The sequence below is a fragment of the Eufriesea mexicana genome, unplaced genomic scaffold (genome assembly GCF_001483705.2).
Source record: "Eufriesea mexicana isolate 0111107269 unplaced genomic scaffold, ASM148370v2 scaffold1556, whole genome shotgun sequence".
NCBI lineage: Eukaryota > Metazoa > Arthropoda > Insecta > Hymenoptera > Apidae > Eufriesea > Eufriesea mexicana.
In genome coordinates, this window is record NW_016909682.1 from 396,708 (window position 1) to 416,742 (window position 20,035).

Here is a 20,035-nt window from a genome sequence, read left to right on the forward strand (position 1 = left end):
TCAGCGGATAATAATAGACGATGAAGTCAGGGTCGCGAATATGCAATATCAACCGGCCGCATGATTATTCGGCGTCAACCTGTATTTCCGGTTGTCGGTCCGCAACGTGAACCCGACGCGGTCATTCGTACGCACTCTAAGCCTATAGCCGTGCGTTTGGCGCACGGCATAGCTATAGTTAGCTTGGTACACAGCCAGAAATTGCAGGAAGACGCATAGCTATTACACTTGCCATCGTTGCACACTTCGAGACGTCGAAGCCTAACAGCATAGGGATCGTGATCAAGCATAATATAACGCTCCATCCACGAGGTCCCCAAAGGAGAATCCGAGCAATTATAATACCTCTGTCACCACTTCAATCAACCGTACTGCGAAACCTACTTGCCTCTTTAATGAATGCTAATGAGCCCTGTCCTGGGGACATCTTAATTTATTTTTCCGTTTAATCCCTTTGATTCGTTTGTAACAAAAACCCTTTGGTTTGGACTTTGGACTTTGAACAAACTTTGGACAAAAGTCCATTTTTTAGTATTTATAATGAGCGTGGTACTGTGGTGTTTAGGTGATTAGGTAATTAGGTGATTAGGTGATTAGGTGTAGTAAGAAATACTTGTAATCTGGTAACATTTACATCAGTGAAGTTGTATACAAGGATATGTATTTTTCTATATAAGTATAGGTGAGATTCTTTTTCCTGGGTTTGCTATTTATTTGTCTATCATATTGTCTGCAATGAATACTAAATATGGATCAATTTTTATTTATCCTGAATTTTTGTATTTTAGAAGAATCTTGAATGTTTGAGAAACATTTATTAAATCCTTCAGAGATGTAAATAGGGGAATAGGTTTCTGAAGGAACAGAAGATTCCTTTATTTATAAATATATTGTTTCACACCTGTTTAGTGAACTTTTGACACTCAGAATAATACTTCTTTCTCATAAAAAAGGAGATATAATAACTACAATTATTAAATATAAAAATATAGCAATAATAGTAACAGGAAAATACAAATCAAACAAAAATTCAACTAAGGTAGTCTTATGTAATATGATTTCAAATATTATACACTATATGGTGTAATAAGACATAATTTTAATTGCATTTTTTGTGGACTTAATTATTATTTATTTGATCTTTTAATGCTATTATTTTTCACAGTGTTATGTAAGTAAAATTTAACAAATAAATTCTTTAACCTTGGAAAAAATCATGGTAATTCTCAATACCCTGGAGAAGAATATTATCGATTATGCTGATATAGATGATTTATCTTTTTCTCGAGTTACAAGCTAACCTTGTTCGAGGCCCATATGGGCCTTCAGGAAACTGGAGGTAACTAAAGTTGTTGAAGCATGATAAATGGAATGATATCATTGTATATATATCCATATGTATGTGTATATATATAGAGATCATACAAGTATTTTATCAAGTAACTCTTATGATGGTATTATTACGATATATTATTGCGATTTAACTGCTTTGCACACATCAAAAAATTTCGTGATATCGATATAATTAATTCAGTATTAATTATATAATCTTCCTTGCGTTACTTAAAATATTAAAATTATTATGAAAAGATTTTCACACGTGGGAAATAATTTAGGAAGAAAAGAATTGAGAAAGTAATTGAAAGAGATTATGAAAATACCTAATTTTTAATTTCACTATGAATATAGTTGAACCCTTTAACATGTCACAGTTAGGCACATTTTTTATCAGGGATGTATTTATTCTCGTCAGTGAACAAATAATATGGGTGATACCTCGAGATAATTTATCTGTCCCCACGTGTCTCATTTCATACATTGATGCCTAAAAAGTAATAATTTTGAAGAGTTTCGACGTTGATATTTTTAGTCAATTTGTTTTCTACTAGCGTGAAATAAAATCGAATTTATTGAGAAAATTATTTCTCTTACCTTTATTCTATTGACCCTTCACTTACAATATCGTGTGCGACTCGTGGTAAGGAAGTCGGGTCGAACGTGAGTATCACGTATGAGAGACGTGTTTTGTAGATAAGGCCTAACATAAATAATACGGTTAGGCTCGTGAATTTTCGCCGATGTCCTTGTGTCTCAGTTACGTGCTATTCTTCGACATGAGATCGCACAATGTGTGACCTTGCTATTGACTATGGCACGTGCCATTGAAATTTAAATGGTAATGCAAGAGGTTAAAGAGACAAAATATAAATGTCATTTAGGATATCATTTATAATATCATAAATAGAAATCTATTGTAAACACCGTACATTATGTTATACTAATGGTTTCCCCCGCTAAATAAATAAATAATATTAATAAAAATATAGTAACTTAATAATACAATTTTATTTTAAAATATTGGATAATTAATAAATTATTGTTATACGCAGTATGTCAGCAAAAATCTTGAAAATATGAATTATTCTTACTTCTTGACTGCTATAAATATCATCCATTTGGTTGCGTAGTCAACTAAATTGTAACTTTGCTTCCTGCCAAGACAAATTTTCATAACTTTAAATGATATATTTACTCTGTCACAATAATAAACATAACACGTCATTTTATGAAATATCATAAAAATTTATATATATATATATGAATTTTATTATTTCCAAATGATGGAACATCTGTTTTAACGTATTCTTCCTCGCAAGTCGTCCACAGTTATTCGCACGCAAGTGGAGCAAAAATGAAAAGTTGAACCTTAATACTCCCACGCTCCTAACTTTGTTCGGAACTAACGCGTTAAAGCTCAGCTGCGTGTAGAAACTTGTGCACGTGCAGCTTTTTAAAAAGGCCAGTTCAACAAACTTATCAGTATCCTTCGGTTGCTGGCTTTTATTCGAATTCCTATCGGTATAAATAACCGCGATGCATAAAAGCGACACCGCATTCTATAAATCAATTTTGTTTACCCTACATCGATGTATAAGAATAACATAAATTGCGGCTCACTTGATAATGTAGCTTAAACGGCACCGCCGTTCTATGTTTAGTGTTCTTTCATCTTCCCCCAAGGGATTGTAGAAGCCCTTAAAGCGTCCCTAGCCAGACAGTAACCGAGGGTACTCACCTGGGTGTAAGTCATTAGCTACGATAGTTTTTGTAGAGCGAATCAAGTACTGCATCTTAGAATGCAAAAAAATTGACACATATTCCCACAATTCTTGCCCCGTTTATGTGGCAGGTATTTTTGGTTCTAAATATTAAGCAACCGATATTATGATGCAGGAAATGTAAGTAAAAGAAAACCTGAAATAAATAAATATATTAATAAGAGATAAATATTCTACAATGAAATAAATATAATGTAAGAAATGTAGAAATAAAAGAGTAAGAATAAATAAATAATAAGAAACACTTACTTTTTATACTTGTAATAATAAATAAATAATAAATAAAATCAACTATTTTGATATTTAAGTTAGTTTTATCTGTAAAGCAATGACAAATGTATTATGTAATAAGCAATAATAATAGAAATTTTACCTATACATTATATTACAAAATTTTACAATATACATTATATTAAATAAATATAATGCAAGAAATGTAGGAATAAAAGAATAGGAATAAGTAAATATTCTGATAAAAATAAGAAACACTTACTTTTTATACTTATTACAATTTGGAAAGTAATATACATTATTTTATTTTATTTTATTTTATTTTACTGTTTCAGTATATTGAAAATTGTATTATTCTAATTAGAAAAGTGGAATCTATTAAATTTTGTAAAATAAAAGATATAGATATATATAAAATGCCATATAAACAATGCAATTCTATTTTTGAACTTACATAATTTTTTTAAAAGTACAACTGTTTAAAATTATTAGAAATTGTGTTTCACATTTTAAAAGAAGTTCGTTTAGAATTCAAAGTGAAAACCGATTTTAAATGCAATTGTTATCTTCTCCCCTCTTTGACAAGAAATGTTAAATGATATGTTGCATTTGATGTCTTCTTTTCGCTGTTATTTTCAAAGCAAGCTATGTGGACAGTGCACTTCTTCTTGTGCAAACCAAGGTATCCAATCAACGTGAACCTTTTAAGGAAAACTATGTCGAGTCAGCTGCATACACCTGTAAATAGAAACCAACCCTTGTAGTCGTGATAGTTGATTTAAACGAGGAAAGTGAAGTGCCAGCCGGTATTATGTATTTCAAGATTAAAAGAAAGTCCCTTTAACATTCATCGAATATTTAATCGTTAAAATATCCCAAACCTTAGCCATTACCAAATCACTCAATAATTACAAACATTATATCGTCAAACAAATAAAACAAAATTTTTTAAAATAGTAGGTCACAAAATCATATTTCCTCAATTACGTATTAATTCATTTTCGTATAATTTTTAGAACGTATGAAAAATTTCACCTGCAAATGTAGAAAATATATATTTATATTATCACGAAATCTATCCTGCTTAAACGGAATCTAAATTAATAATTTGCCGACGCTTACATAACCTCCGTCAATCTAAGAATTACGCGAGTCTACGATGAACGTTTTCACGGCAGAGGAAAGAGTAATGAGTGCAGTGACCGGCGCGCCACGCCGCGGCGTTCGTCTCAGACCTTCGTTGTGTCATGGAGGATGCAGCGTGGCTTGAAAAAAAATGGGATGGGGCAGGTAGTTTAAGACAGTGAAAGAAGATCGGAGAGACGGACATAGAAGGGACTATCCACGTGTCGGAGTAACGGTTCACTGAATTATTTAAAGCATGACGGAGGACTTTGCAAGCACAGGAGGTTCTTTACACCCGTCTTGCATACGAGATACCGGTTGATTTAAGTACATCGTAGATGTGTCATGAGATATAAGTACACACGCGTATCGAGAAATTACACGCATTCGTAGCGTCGTTTAAATACCGACGAGTGTTTTCATTCAGATACGAATTATAGAGTTTGTGGATACATTCCGGAATATCCAAATTGCAAAATCAGTTTAAAGGTATTTTCCTTCACTTAACACGTTAAAGTATAAATATTTTATTCTTGTGATTAAATATCGTATTTGACTTTCATGGTATGAGATGAAAGTATTTTTCAGTAATGGCAGACTATACAGATCTCGAAAGGGAAATGAAAACAATTTGAAAGTACTTATATTGTGTTCGTATGTTACGTGCTACTCAATTATATAAGAAACAATTACTTTCTTTTAAAGAAATTTTTAATTTAGGTAAGTTATATTCTTCTAAATTTCATAAATTGATGACCATAAATTAATGGTTCAATCTATTTAAATTTCCACTTAGGTCGTGTAACGGTATTTATATTTATGACTTCAACAATTAAAAATTATCTGACAATTGAATCGTCAGCTCTATTTAAATCCACGAAGAAGTGCTGCTTCAAATAACTGAATTGGAAAAAAAATCCATGCCTCCCGTTCCCTTGAACTGTAACAATATCCTCAGCCAGACGCATTTATTCTGTTGCTGGTCCATGCGTAGGCCGAAGAAGCGATATATTGCAACTTATAAAACCAGTTGCACGCCGTGAGCGGCGCTCTTGTCTCCGACGAGGAATCAAATGGGCCAACTGTCGCGTTGAAAAGAGACGGAAAGATTGGTCGAGAAATAGGGTGAAGGCGAGTGCAACAAAAAGAGGGAGAATGCGAGGATTGGTCGTATCTCGTTCTCGCAGACGGCACGGCGCCCCACGCTCTATATTAATTACTTATCCGCAATATGATTCGGGATAAACAATGTAGCATGGCACACCTACCTTTTTCAGCTTGATACCATTTACGATAAGATGAAACGAGGTATAACTCTGAAAGATCGATAACCACAATACCGTTTGCTGTTATTACACTTTGTTCTTACTTTCCACGAGTTAAGTTTAATTACTTCTGAAGAAATTTACCAAGGATTCACGAAGTGTTTGAAATATTTTATAGATTGCTATCTATTCTTAATTACTTTTCAGTTTATAGATTATGTTGTTCCTTATGTTGTCAACGTTAGCAAGTTTATTTGACACGTAACTTTTTGGTTATGTTAGAAAGTATTTTTAGTCAGACAATTATCTGGTCAGCGATACGTTAAAAGACCTGTAACAAGTGTCCTCTTACATTCATATACTTTTTGCTCGGTTGAGCATATCTGATTGGTGTACGAGAAAACAACCGCAAAGAAGAACGTGACGAATGATTAAACACACGCATAATACTTGACCGCGAAAGAAAGTATTCAAACGGAGTTACGCTATCAATTATTCATTAGCCGGTTTAACGAGTATGTGTGGGTGTTTCAGCGTGTTCCTTACTTTTTCACCCGTGTTGCAGTAACATTATGTTTTCGTGTTTTCGTTACAGAGCGATCCTAGTACAGCGTTCCTTCGTGCGGCTCGCGCAGGGCAGCTGGAAAAAGTTTTGGAATACTTGGAATCGGGAGTGGACATCAATGCTTCAAACGCTGTAAGCGATATTCTTTTTTTAATTTAAATAATTTATTTACCTATACATAAAATAAAAATTAGGTCAATTAACAAGTTCGTGTATATTTTTAGCTGTGAGAAAATAACGAAAAGATACGAGATCAAGGTTCATTTCAGTCTACATGTATTTAACATTATTTTTAGACAATTTACGTTAATAAAATTTAGTATAATGAATGAAAATTTGGCACATGGATATGCACAGTGTATATGTGCCAAAAAGAGGCACGATGTGCACGAACTTACTGCTCTGACCTGATAAATATAAATAAAATGTTCAATTTATCGTCGGTAAAGACGATTTGGTATAGGGGATTTTACGGATTAAAAATGTATAAAGGCATATTAATTACAGAATGGCTTAAACGCTTTACACCTGGCAGCTAAAGATGGACATTTGGAAATCGTCAGAGAACTTCTTAACCGTGGCGCAGTGGTCGATGCTGCTACTAAAAAGGGAAATACGGCATTACATATCGCTTCTCTTGGTAAGTAGGAACATTACCATTTTTATCTTTCGTAAAGGACGCTACTGTAATCACGAGGAAGATACATATTATTTAGTAACGCGTGGATTTAAATATTTATGCTCTTTTCCGGTGATCTGTTCATTTGCACAAGTTGAATGCTTGAAGATTGGCAAAGAGTTTTCTATTTCTCTGTTACAAAGCGTTTAAATACCTTTTACAAATAATATGTGTATATTGCACTTAATATACGTGGGATGAGCATTCCGAGATGTAATTAATATCTTGTTACAGCTGGACAGGAGGAGGTGGTACAATTGCTTGTACAACGAGGTGCTTCTGTGAATGCACAGTCACAAAATGGGTTCACGCCATTGTATATGGCTGCTCAGGAAAATCATGATTCTGTAGTAAAATTCCTCCTGAGTAAAGGGGCCAATCAGACATTGGCTACTGAGGTTTGTAAATAAGATTGATGCTTGTTAGTTAAACGGTTAATAAATCGTAAAATTACAAGATAAACTAAAATAATACATTTATAATTTAATTAATAAATATAATAATACATTTATAATTTAATACATTAATTTAATTCGACGTTTCTTTTATTACGATAAAGTATAACGTACATTTTAATGCAGTGCTTAAGGATTTTATGATAAATTTTTAATTAGCGTATAAAACACGAATCTGGTAAATTTTTTGTTTGTAGGATGGCTTCACCCCGTTAGCAGTAGCAATGCAACAGGGTCACGATAAGGTAGTAACAGTACTGTTGGAAAATGACACTCGTGGTAAAGTTCGATTGCCTGCCCTCCACATTGCTGCCAAGAAAGACGATTGCAAGGCGGCTGCCCTACTTTTACAAGTATGTCGCAATAATTTGCTACCGAAGCCCTATATTCAACTTGATGTGATCAGTACGCGAAAAGAAATTAATTCAATGCCTATAAATGTCTGACTTTTTCTTTATATTGTAGAACGATCACAATCCCGACGTAACATCGAAGAGTGGTTTTACACCGCTCCACATAGCTGCACATTATGGCAACGATCGAATTGCTTCCTTGCTTTATGATAGAGGAGCAGATGTAAATTTTGCGGCCAAGGTGAGGAATTTCAAATAACGATCTAGTTCATATTATCATAAATAGCAGATAAAATTTGTATTTTTAAATTATTCCGGTTTATTTATTCTAAATTATTCCAAATTAAAAATATTTTTTTTGTTTTATAGCACAATATTACGCCAATGCATGTAGCAGCAAAATGGGGGAAAATAAAAATGGTGAATCTATTGATGAGCAAAGGAGCAAACATTGAAGCGAAAACGAGAGACGGCCTTACACCTCTCCATTGTGCCGCACGATCTGGCCACCATGAAGTTGTCGACATTTTAATCGAGAAAGGTGCTCCAATTGGTTCCAAGACGAAGGTTTGTATTTTCTTGGAATGCACTTCTTATAAAAGATAAAAGGTTTTCTAAATGAGGCTTGTTTTCTGTTGACAGAATGGTCTTGCACCGTTGCACATGGCTTCTCAAGGAGATCACGTTGACGCTGCGAGGATATTATTGTATCATCGAGCACCCGTGGATGAAGTGACGGTAGATTACTTGACGGCGCTACACGTGGCAGCTCATTGCGGACATGTACGAGTGGCTAAGCTTCTACTTGATAGAAATGCCGATCCAAACGCACGAGCTTTAAACGGCTTTACTCCACTTCACATTGCCTGCAAGAAGAACAGATTGAAGGTCGTCGAGCTCCTCTTAAAGCACAAAGCTAGCATCGAAGCCACTACAGAGGTATAGCCCCATTTTCTGACCAGTTCGATTGTTTCACTTTCTTTTATTTAATACCTCACACCATACATAGTTATTATAGTACTGATTATATTTGCCTTTATTTGGAAAGAGAAATTATTAGAAATAATCGATACGTTATACCGATATAATGACGAAAGACGAATATTATTATTTTTTTTAGTAATAATAGTTTCATTTTATTGCTTAGTCTGGATTGACGCCTCTACATGTAGCAAGCTTCATGGGGTGCATGAACATAGTAATTTATTTACTGCAACATGCAGCTAGTCCCGATATACCGACAGTAAGAGGCGAAACGCCTTTGCATTTAGCTGCCAGAGCGAATCAGACTGATATTATCAGGATACTCCTTAGAAATGGTGCCCAAGTTGATGCCAGAGCAAGGGTAAAGAAAAATATTTAGTATTTGTAAATTTCGATTTGAATAGTCCTTTATAGCAATATTTTAATTGTGTTAATTTTTTTATTCCTTGTTATAATTGTTTTCTTGTGCACTTTTATTTATATACATGGTAAATTCAACTATGTTAAAAGAAATTTGAAAAATGCAAATATTATAGGAGGAACAAACACCACTTCACGTTGCTTCCCGATTGGGCAATGTTGATATTGTAATGTTATTGCTTCAACACGGTGCCGATGTAGATGCTACAACGAAAGATTTATATACACCACTTCATATTGCTGCTAAAGAAGGTCAAGAAGAGGTAAAATTTTGTACATTATGTATTATTACCTACTGATAATTGAAACTAACATTTATTTATAAATATTTGTTTTATTATAGGTTGCATCCGTTTTGTTAGAAAACGGCGCATCGCTTACCGCAACGACCAAAAAGGGATTTACTCCTTTACATTTGGCAGCTAAATATGGTAACATGAATGTAGCAAGATTGTTACTACAGAAGAATGCACCAGTTGATGCTCAAGGAAAGGTTAGAAACAGTTTTATTTTTTATCATTTTATGTTACATTATCTGTTAATTACATAGTTTTTCAGAATGTTCTTATCGATATTAAATATGATTTGTGTCGAATATTAATTTCTGTTGTTAATTATAGAATGGAGTGACTCCGCTTCATGTGGCATCTCACTATGATCATCAAAATGTAGCATTACTTTTACTTGATAAGGGTGCATCACCTCATGCTATGGCTAAAAATGGTCATACACCATTACATATTGCTGCACGTAAGAATCAGGTAAATAACTTAAAGTATAATAACTTAAAATTGATGAATTAACAAAATTATATAGTAGACTGTCGGTAACTGACACATAATTTTTGTGTTTGTTATAGATGGACATTGCAACTACTTTATTGGAATACGGAGCAAAGGCAAATGCGGAATCAAAAGCAGGATTTACGCCGCTACATTTGAGTGCACAAGAAGGTCATACTGATATGTCAACGCTTCTTATTGAGCACAAAGCAGATACAAATCATAAAGCAAAGGTAATACTAAATGCTAAACATTATTTATAAATGTTTATTTATTACAAATTACAATTGCAACATTTTATTTTATTATTTAACCTTTCTTTCTCTAGAATGGACTCACGCCGCTTCACCTGTGCGCACAAGAAGATAAAGTTAATGTTGCATCTATTCTCGTTAAAAATGGTGCTCAGATTGATGCTAAAACAAAGGTATATCGTAGTAAAAAACTCTTAATTTTCTGCTTTATTAGAAATACAAAAAATAATATAATAATATATACGACTAATTAGAAGATTGCATGTTAATACGATCGTTTAAGATATTTTTTAAATATGGAGACATTTTGTCTATGTTATAGGCTGGTTATACTCCGTTACACGTGGCAGCTCATTTTGGTCAAGCAGCTATGGTACGATTCCTTTTACGATCTGGTGCAGTTGTTGACAGTAGTACGAATGCTGGATATACTCCATTGCATCAAGCTGCTCAACAGGGTCACACGTTAGTGATCAATTTATTGCTGGAGGGTAAAGCAAAACCGAACAATACTACTAATGTAAGTTAAGTTCATAAAATCTTTTGGCTTCATATTTTATTTATTTGATCTAATTACATGATATTTGTTTTGTACAGAATGGACAAACTGCTTTGGATATTGCACAAAAACTTGGTTACATTAGTGTCATCGAAACATTGAAAGTAGTTACAGAAACCGTCATTACAACGACTCATACTGTTACTATTGAAGAAAAGTATAGAGTACAAGCTCCTGAATCAATGCAAGAGACGTTCATGAGCGATAGCGAAGATGAAGGAGGTAAGTGTTTATTATTTCTTATTCTAAAAGATTTTACCTTAATAAAAAATATATTTCGTGTAGTTTTGCAAAATTTATTAATTACATTAAAATAAGAAATATTGCAGCGATATTAACTAGCAAATTACATTTAGAGATTTGTCTAAATCAGTGTTGACAATAAATTAAATTTTAATGCAACATTTTAATTTGTTTATATTTAATTCGATCTGCTTAAAATTTATGGTTAAAACAATATATTTCATTTTCTAGAATATTATTTTACTAGAATATCAAGTAGAAATTGATAATACAGATAGTAGGTATTTGCTAATAACTTTGTAGTATAGGTCTGCTTCTGTAATTTTGCTTCTTATATATATATATATATATATATAGCAGCTTATAGTGCGTATAGAAAAATAGTACAACACATATTAATTTCAATAATTATTATATAATATATGTATGCAAATTTACTGCATGAAACTATTTTCTTAAGGGTAATTAATTAGTATTTACTTCAAATAAATAGTAAAAATTAATAGAGCTATCAATTAAAAAGTTTTTTATCAGAAAAAATCATTAATCTTAATTATATTATTTACAAATCTGATATTTTAACGAATCATGTAACAATAACGAATCGTATTTTATGCTATAATTGTTTTGCAAATTTGTATATTTCGATAGCATTTTATAAAATATTCTTCCATATACATACTACATGTAAACTGCAGTTTATCACTTATATTCTACTTGCACTGAGAGATATAAAATGTTACAAATAATATAAGGGACTACTAAAATAGCACTTTCCACTTTGATACACTCTATTATTCACAGTTTCTTCAAAAATGCATGTATTTACCGCATGAAAACACACGAAGATACGAATTGTAGCATGTAATTTATGAACCCTATAATAATTTTCCTTACTACAAATTAGCAAGACTCTCTTAAGAAGGGAATTATGAAAACACAACCAATTTTAGATTAGCAAAAATATTAATACCGGTTACTAGATATTTACGAATTGGATCATAAATGGTATTTACGATGCAGTTAAAAAAAAAATAAAGAAATATTTAAGGAGCCATGATTATTGTCTCCATATTTCCGAGTTAAAGTCAGAAAGCTATATGGTAATATTATTTGCTTGTTTTGTTGCGTTTATGTTACATTCATTTTCGCAAGAGCATGTGTTTAGCGTATGTTCACTGGGTTGTTGCTATCTTTGAAATAAATATTTAACCTCCTCAAATAGATGCATAGTCTCTAGATGCATAAATAAAACTTAGCAACTAGTTAAAAATCTATTGAATAATTTAATACATAATCTCATAAATTGTGAATATTTTGAATTTTGGTGAAATCGTCACAGTAATTTCGTATTTGCCTTACACAGGTAATATCATTTTTATTAGAATTCGGGAATACTAACGTGAAATGGACGCTATGATAAAAGATATTTTTCCCAAGATAACTTACCTTGCTTTTATCTTGATAATCTTGTCCAGTTTTTATGAAATTAAATTAAACTAAATTACGTTTATCTGTGTAAGATCTATAAGTAGTTAACAGTAACATACTCTAGATTAAATTTCTTCATTAATTACAAGTTATGTGGAGCAAACTTAGCTATAACAAATATTAAATTTAACAGGTTTGCTTGTTTGCTTAATTAAACTATATATTCATATGTCCGTTTCCTATTGGTCAACAGGAAGTACAAGTGTAAGAACGGCATTCGTTTCTAGATAAAATTTTAATTAATGTTAAATCAAATTAATTTCAATTAGATTATTCTCCATTCGATACCAATTAAAAATAGTCCTGTTGTGAACAGAAATAGAATGAAATACATATATTTAAAGTAGTTGAAAATATTTCATTAAATACGTGATCGACTAGAAACTTTGAAGTCGAAGCAAACGAACAAACTACGCTCGCGGTAGGCTTATCTCCTGCTACGTAAAGTCGGCTATTTAACAACCCAGTGATAGCGAAATTTAGAAACAGTGTTTATGGTGCGAAATTAGCGTTTTGATAAAAAAAATGACCTTACTCGACGGCGTACAATGTAGGTGGTGATGAAATCGGCATGGCAGCCATGAATGTGTACGGGCAGCCTCCACACGCGCAACACGTGTACCTTCCTTCTTACTACCAGGGCCAAATGACCTATACCCGTAAGTTGTCTGTACTCTGTTTCTGTCACTCTTTCACATATCACACGTGCGCGAAACATTCTGTATTTATATATACATATATACATACATACATATATCAGCACATGGGTACGTAAATTAATCTTGCGCCTAATAACGTGCGCATTGGATCACTCATATTTCTTCGATTTCATTTACTTAACCTATACGCAGTACCTTTTGCTTTCAAGTCAACTGTCAAATGGCCCGTACATTGACATTTCGAACATTCGATATTGTTTCAGACGAATCTATTCAATGTCTGAGTTTTGATATACATATTTCTTTTCCTCAATTTACAATGCAATTCGCGTTGTAAAGGTTATATGATCAATTGCGCCATCTCTGATTTTTATGAAAGCAGGAAAGTTGAATGATATAAAAATATAAACCTCTGTATTATATATATGCTTTCAGTTTATCTAGTGTACTCTTTCTTCTGTTTTCATGCGTGGAAACATAAATACAGAGACATGCACAGACATAACCTTTCCTTAAACCGCTATTTGTTCACACTCTGTTTCGTTTACCTTCCTTGTCGCTCCACTTTTCCCGTATAAAGTTGCAACCCTTCGTATCTTTGAAATACCCGTAGTAGCCGTATAACCTTGATAATGAGATTTACGCTTTGAGTTTTTAATACTGTAAACGATTTTTGTTATGCCACAAATTTTAAATGCTATCGAAATTCAACTGATGCTACATACTTATATAGGGAATCTCGACAGCTGATTATTAAAATATTTACCCTATACATATGCAAAACATACAATACAGAAATTTTTTCATTTCTTTTTGATAAATAAGATTTTATTTTACTTAATTATAGTACATTATTTGCAATTGATATTTAGAAATATCAATAAAGATAGGAAAATTTTAAAGGGAAGATATATATTCTTGAAATGCTTTTTTTATTCTTCTAAGCTATTTCAATCCATGACTCGATAAGATACACGTAAAATAGTCGGGCAAGTGCGTACATAGAAACTATTCTTGCCACTTGCAATTCAACGAGATTATTATCATCTGTTCATTAGTCGTCACACAGGCTCTATTTAATATATCTGAGCAGTAATTTAATTCTGTCACGGTGCACGCATTAATGCCGTGTTTCAATGAAGTCAGCACTTAAAAATTAATACAACCAATTAAAATATAATGGATTTACGCGTCCAACCGTGTCCACTACCTTTTAACATTCCAAAACTTAAAAAATTCTTGTTTATTAGAAAGTGCTCAAACTGTAAAGTATCACAATTTCACCTCGCGATTATCGAAACCGAATTAATTCTTAATTTTAAATAAGTGAAGCTGAATTTAACGATGCTACGCTGAAGTCGGCCACGCGTTCGCATTTTCGAATTTAAAATTCAGAAAACGGTACGTTAACGAAGTAGGGCGCGTTACTACTGTTAATGCAATTTGCATAATAACGAGCTGTGCGATCATTATGCCAGTCGACAGGAACAGAAGTAGGCTTGTGTGGTCTGTTTTGACGTATCATCCTTGTACCTATACGCATTCTGCTCAGCTGTTATGCAACAGCCGGTGTGCATCTCGTACCATATTATTCGTGCAGTTAGTCGAACCCCTGCTAGCTGGCAAGTCGCCAAATACGATTCACGACCAAAATATCAGAATTTATATAACGAATTTGTTTCTTTAAAAAAATGGCGGACGCGTAATTTATTTCCACGAAGTTCACGACACGAGGAACGCGGGAAAGTGATCCGTAGATTCTGACAGCTGCCGTTAACTGATCACGTTACGTCGTAAAAGGGACGATTATACTTCGCGAAGTATAGATGGCTCTCTACATTCGTCTTTGTTTTTAACTTCGATTCGCACGGATTATCGGGTTCGTAACCGGCGTCCTCCCTCGACGAATCTGCGCACCCGAAACGTCACGTGACACCTGCCAATAGAAAGATCCAAGAGAAACTTTATCGCGTTCCCGCTAAATTTATATATACACCACCTGCACATCAACTTGCGTAGATTCGCCTTATGGTCGCATAAAGGGTGCAGGTTTTCGACACCGAGTCGCAATACTACATTCGCGTTGCACGTTCATTTCCGATCGTGTTAGATGTCTCGAGTAAATGCCTTTTCGGTGCCAACAGTTGCATCTGACCACGCTCTGTACAGCGTGCGGGAAAAGAGTTGCAAACAGTTCGGGATGTAAATAAAGTAGCGGAAAAGCTCGAAGGCAGCTACTATTATAAAATTGGTGATTCATGGAATGAGGTCACGTTTCTGTTAGGTAGTCTTGCGTCGATCTTGTATTAATCTTGAAGCAGTCGCTGTTCCTGACCCCGCCGGTGCTAGCACGCGACGAAATACCGCGAAAGAAAGGAAGCATCCAGGCCGACGCGCTTAATGCAATTTAACAAATCAAATCTAATCAGGTGAATACGTTACGGCTTGCGTAACGTGTGTCTCCAGTAATAACGATTCCCTGGAACGGTCGCGTACCTCAACCCACGGGGCACATCGCGATTTTGGCGCCCGTACAGTGCAGACGATAAACAAACAGAAGTGCACATCGATAGTGAAGTGAGGCCGGTTGCAATTACGTGGATGTCATCAATGAATGCGTAGCGATAACGCGCGCTAATTGTAATTCGTGTGACCTAACTCGCACATCGCCGACGGCTAGTTGAGTCGGTGATGTAATTAGTCCTGTACGTAGCGTACACCGTCAGTACATCGTGTACAGTGGTCCGGGTACAGAGTTGCGATGATGTACTAAACCTTTGACTACAAAAGTGCGCTATAGTTTTTACCGTGCGTTCGATATATTACGGCGAGCTTCGCGGTCCAGGCGTTCCATATAGACTCTCACGAGTTTTCTCCATCTCGCGTGTTTTCTAGTCGTGGAAAAAAATAATTTCGCAAAATGGCGAAAGGGCGATCGAAGCAGAAACCGTCAAAGAAGATAACATGTTGCGGGTGTACAAGCAACAGGAGCAGCGACAGCACATGTAAATATGTACATCTGTTGTTTCACGATCACGCCTAACCCTAATTTCATTTTAACACGGTTATTACTCGTTACCGTCGCGTGAGCTGCCGCCATTCTTCAAATCTACCATTTGGACGCGTCCTTCGTTCGGTTGGTTAAATCGAACTTTTGCATGTCGCCTGTGATCGTTTTCTAGGAAAATGGATAAACAAACATAAAGTCGACGTTTTGGCGTAGCCGAGCTATATATCTCGAAGTATGTGTTACATGATCGAAATTTTGGCAGAAGGTGTTATGTTAGTCACGTGGTTCTGAAATGTACAATATCATAGTAAATCTGAAGTTTCTCTTAGTTTCACAACATGATATATATAACATTCTGTGTATTTACATTCTTTTTTTAAAACAGGATTCCTGGTTCCGATGATTCTGTATTGAAACTGGAATGTTTATTGAGAATGTTACTCGTGAATGAAATTCTACATTATCTGTCGCGTTGATAAGTCCATCTATTTTTTTTGTTGGGACAATTTTTTATTTTCGTTTTCCAATATTGTTTTTCTTTGGTGAAACGTAAATTGAAAGATACATTTATTATAAAAATTATCGGATATAGAAAATGTCTCTGCGGCATGTTTAGTATAACACCCTCGACGTGATAACCAATGCTTACAAAGTGATAATGGGGTACTCCGCCACGCGACTTTGTTTTGCCAGACTCGAATGTGTTAACAAAAGTTAAATATTCACCCTAATTTAAAACAGGCACGAAATACTAAAATTATTTTTTTCACAAATATTTAATTTATTATCTTACAAAGATATTTTGCAGGAGTATTTATACATAGATACATTAACCTGTAAAAATTAAGTCATTTAATATCGTTGCATTCTAAAAATGTTCATTCATTCAGAACGATTTGTACTATGTACGTATTTATACGCGGCAAATGCACAAATCGAATCAGTTGTCTGTTTGCAGTATAGATAATCCAGCATCGCGACGTGTACTGTAGCTAACAAATTTAAACGGTACCGTGAAGCTCATTTATTCATGCAATAATTCGTACAAAATGTTTACGCGCTGTTCGTGGAAATAATGTCAGCGAAGAATAGACAGTCGAAAGTATATAGGTTCGATAAATTTCGACGTCTTTTTCGACGCATAAACCTAAATACCGTGGCAAAATTAGATGCATATTTACGCGCGAACCGTGCAACGAACGATGCTTGGACGAAGGCACGTCGAATACTGGTAAGCACGGGAACCGTATCTCGAGACGCGCGTATAACGTATAGCATCCGTTCGGACCGTGTCGTAGTTCCGGTGCCGACGTAAGTACACGAGCGCCACGAGTCTATGGGTATAGGAAGTGCATCGGTATACGCGATGTGAAACGAAATCGACTGGTCGCATTGGAACGATTATCTATTGAGCCAGGCCGAATACGGTGACAGAACGTGTCAAAACTAACAGGCCATAAACGACGAAGAGGAATGGAGTGTTACAGCTAGGCAGTTTAATTGAGCGGCATGAGGAACGTGACTATGATCCGTCGCTTATGACATAACAATGAGACGGACGCAACGGTGACATAAGTCGCGAGCGATGATATCGTACACGCGAGGTAGTGGGGGTAACGATCAAGGCCAGCCAGTCTGCTTTACCTTAGGGGAAGAAAGAATGATTCGTCGGTTTCGTATTCTTTTTATGGGTTTCCAAGTTTCACGATCTATTCTGTTCGAGAGGACGTGGCCATAGCACGAGTCGATAACGTACGATTATCACGCGATAAAGTTTTATTACAATTGTAAATCGACGTTGGGTGGCGTGACGTGAGCAACAGAATCGCGACGGCACGTTCGCGGGAAACTTTAGCATCTGGTTGGAGAGTGTCAAAGCCGTGGCGGCGATGCCCAGTCATTGCGATCACCGACGAATATACTGCGATTTGGGGAGCTTTCTCATAGTGAGTGACCAGCTATTTTTGAAGTCGCTTTGGCGTTATAGCGTCGATCGTGTAGCAGCAACACGGTACGCGATACGTGGAATCGGGAATTCGATTAACGCCGATGCAACGTGACATAAACTAAGTGTCTCGTTGATTACGATTAGTACTATTCTGGTCTATGACGCTGTGCCGGCTAACTGCATTCAACAAGATTCGACGTGATTACATAGTTAGTTTTCACAGGCGCGCGTGTACTCGGGAAGATATAGGTCACTGCCTATGAGGTCAACTATTCGTAGATAGAAGCTTAGAGGCTTAGAATGTTTTAGAATTGCTTCGGCAGGGTGTCCTTGAACGCCGCTAAAATTAGACTTTTCGCGGTACAGTTTCTCCATGTGCTACCGTCGTGGACCAGTTGCTTCGTATTTCTATTAATTTTAGATATTATTGATTCCGCGGTCTCGGTCTCTCGAAGCTCTCGAGATAACGAGTGACATCATTTCCATGCCTGTGAGCGGTTTCTAAAACGTCATTGCGAGAGCGGAAAAGATGAGATTGGCCCGTTGCATTGTCATTTATAAAAGAAAGGACGACGGTGTCCACGTCAGTAATACTTTTCGTTATATTATACATATATCATCTATAGTGTCGCAATATACGAACTTTGTGTATATTTATTTTCGAAGCTGACAACGATACATTCCGAAGATGGTATAGGGGGACGCTGTACAATTTCATTCGTGCCAGATTAGTTTAGTCTTATAGTGGCGTTATTCGACGTGGGCTGCGAATTTGTAGGCTGACCGTTTATTAGATAATTGTGTTCCATATTCTTGGCATATCTGATAAGGCATGTTTAAGGCAGTATAAGGTGATTGGATAACCGTACTAGTCTTCAGTCTTTCGAAAAATCGGATATCACTTATACTCGTGCTTTCACGCGTGTTTTCACGCGTGTTTTCACGCGCTCCTTCATTTCGATAGTTTTGTCGGACATTTTGAACGCACGTTCGCGCGTATTCGGCCGACTGTGGCGCACAGGTAGAGGTTGTGTTGTGTGGTGGTATACATTACGGTGCAGGCACGTCGCTTTCGACGGTCCTTGATGAATCGCGCATCCATTGTCGTATGCAAATGCTAATGTAAGCGATAAGCGAGCAGAAAAAGATGCGGTAAAAATTATTAAATAATTTCAATCGTATCATGATAATTAATGACAATAATTAACGTGTACGAAGAATTATTCAAATATTTGTCTCAACTGCGCGTTCCTCGTAACTGATAACCACGAGTGCTATCTGTGAGCGAGATACTCGAAGCCTCTTGATAGGATTTAAGCTACGTTTTCTAGAAGTGTATTCTCTACGTATACACGGTGGGAATTACGATTAATTTTTATTGTCCTCGACTCGCATACTTTTTCACCGATATGTACATTTCTGATTAATCATCGATGCGTCGTATGCAATTTCATTTATTTGTCGTTGAAGTCCTAAGGCTACGAGTAAGGCCAAAATTAATAACACTCTTGAGTACATAATGACACGATACTTGTTTTTCGCTTCTTTGAGCTTGTCTGGGATAATTTTCATGGCAATGATTTTCCATTTATTTGCAGGCTCTCATATTCATTTCATTACGTTGGTGCATAATCTCTCACTACGTTCTCATATTGTTTTCATGCAAGTTCAACAGTACTCTAGATTTTTACGACCCCCCTTTTGGATCTTGCGAACACGTTCCTATCGTTTTCAACGGTTAGCGTAATTCCGATTTTACGTTTATCTCAGGTGAAGATCCGATGCTCAGCGACCAACAGCAATATCGATACATGACTGTTGACGACATGAAGTCCATGGGGGATGATTCGATGCGTGTCAACGTGACGGACGACGAGAGAGACAATCGGCATT

General features: G+C 35.3%; 1 protein-coding gene across 19 annotated transcripts in view; it reads left to right on the plus strand.

Annotated features, from left to right (window-relative positions):
* Window positions 1-20,035, plus strand: part of LOC108548348 (ankyrin-3) — a 139,636-nt gene that overhangs the window by 71,909 nt on the left and 47,692 nt on the right. For 11 of the 19 annotated variants that reach the window (XM_017901251.1, XM_017901237.1, XM_017901238.1 and 8 more), the window contains exons 3-19: window positions 6,336-6,437; window positions 6,813-6,945; window positions 7,219-7,382; window positions 7,637-7,792; window positions 7,905-8,033; window positions 8,162-8,359; window positions 8,435-8,731; window positions 8,940-9,137; window positions 9,313-9,459; window positions 9,540-9,689; window positions 9,817-9,957; window positions 10,056-10,211; window positions 10,307-10,405; window positions 10,555-10,752; window positions 10,830-11,013; window positions 13,080-13,184; window positions 19,913-20,033. In XM_017901251.1, coding sequence (XP_017756740.1) covers window positions 6,336-6,437; window positions 6,813-6,945; window positions 7,219-7,382; window positions 7,637-7,792; window positions 7,905-8,033; window positions 8,162-8,359; window positions 8,435-8,731; window positions 8,940-9,137; window positions 9,313-9,459; window positions 9,540-9,689; window positions 9,817-9,957; window positions 10,056-10,211; window positions 10,307-10,405; window positions 10,555-10,752; window positions 10,830-11,013; window positions 13,080-13,184; window positions 19,913-20,033 — 2,678 coding nt within the window. The other 8 variants (XM_017901244.1, XM_017901252.1, XM_017901239.1 and 5 more) reach the window with 7 other exon arrangements.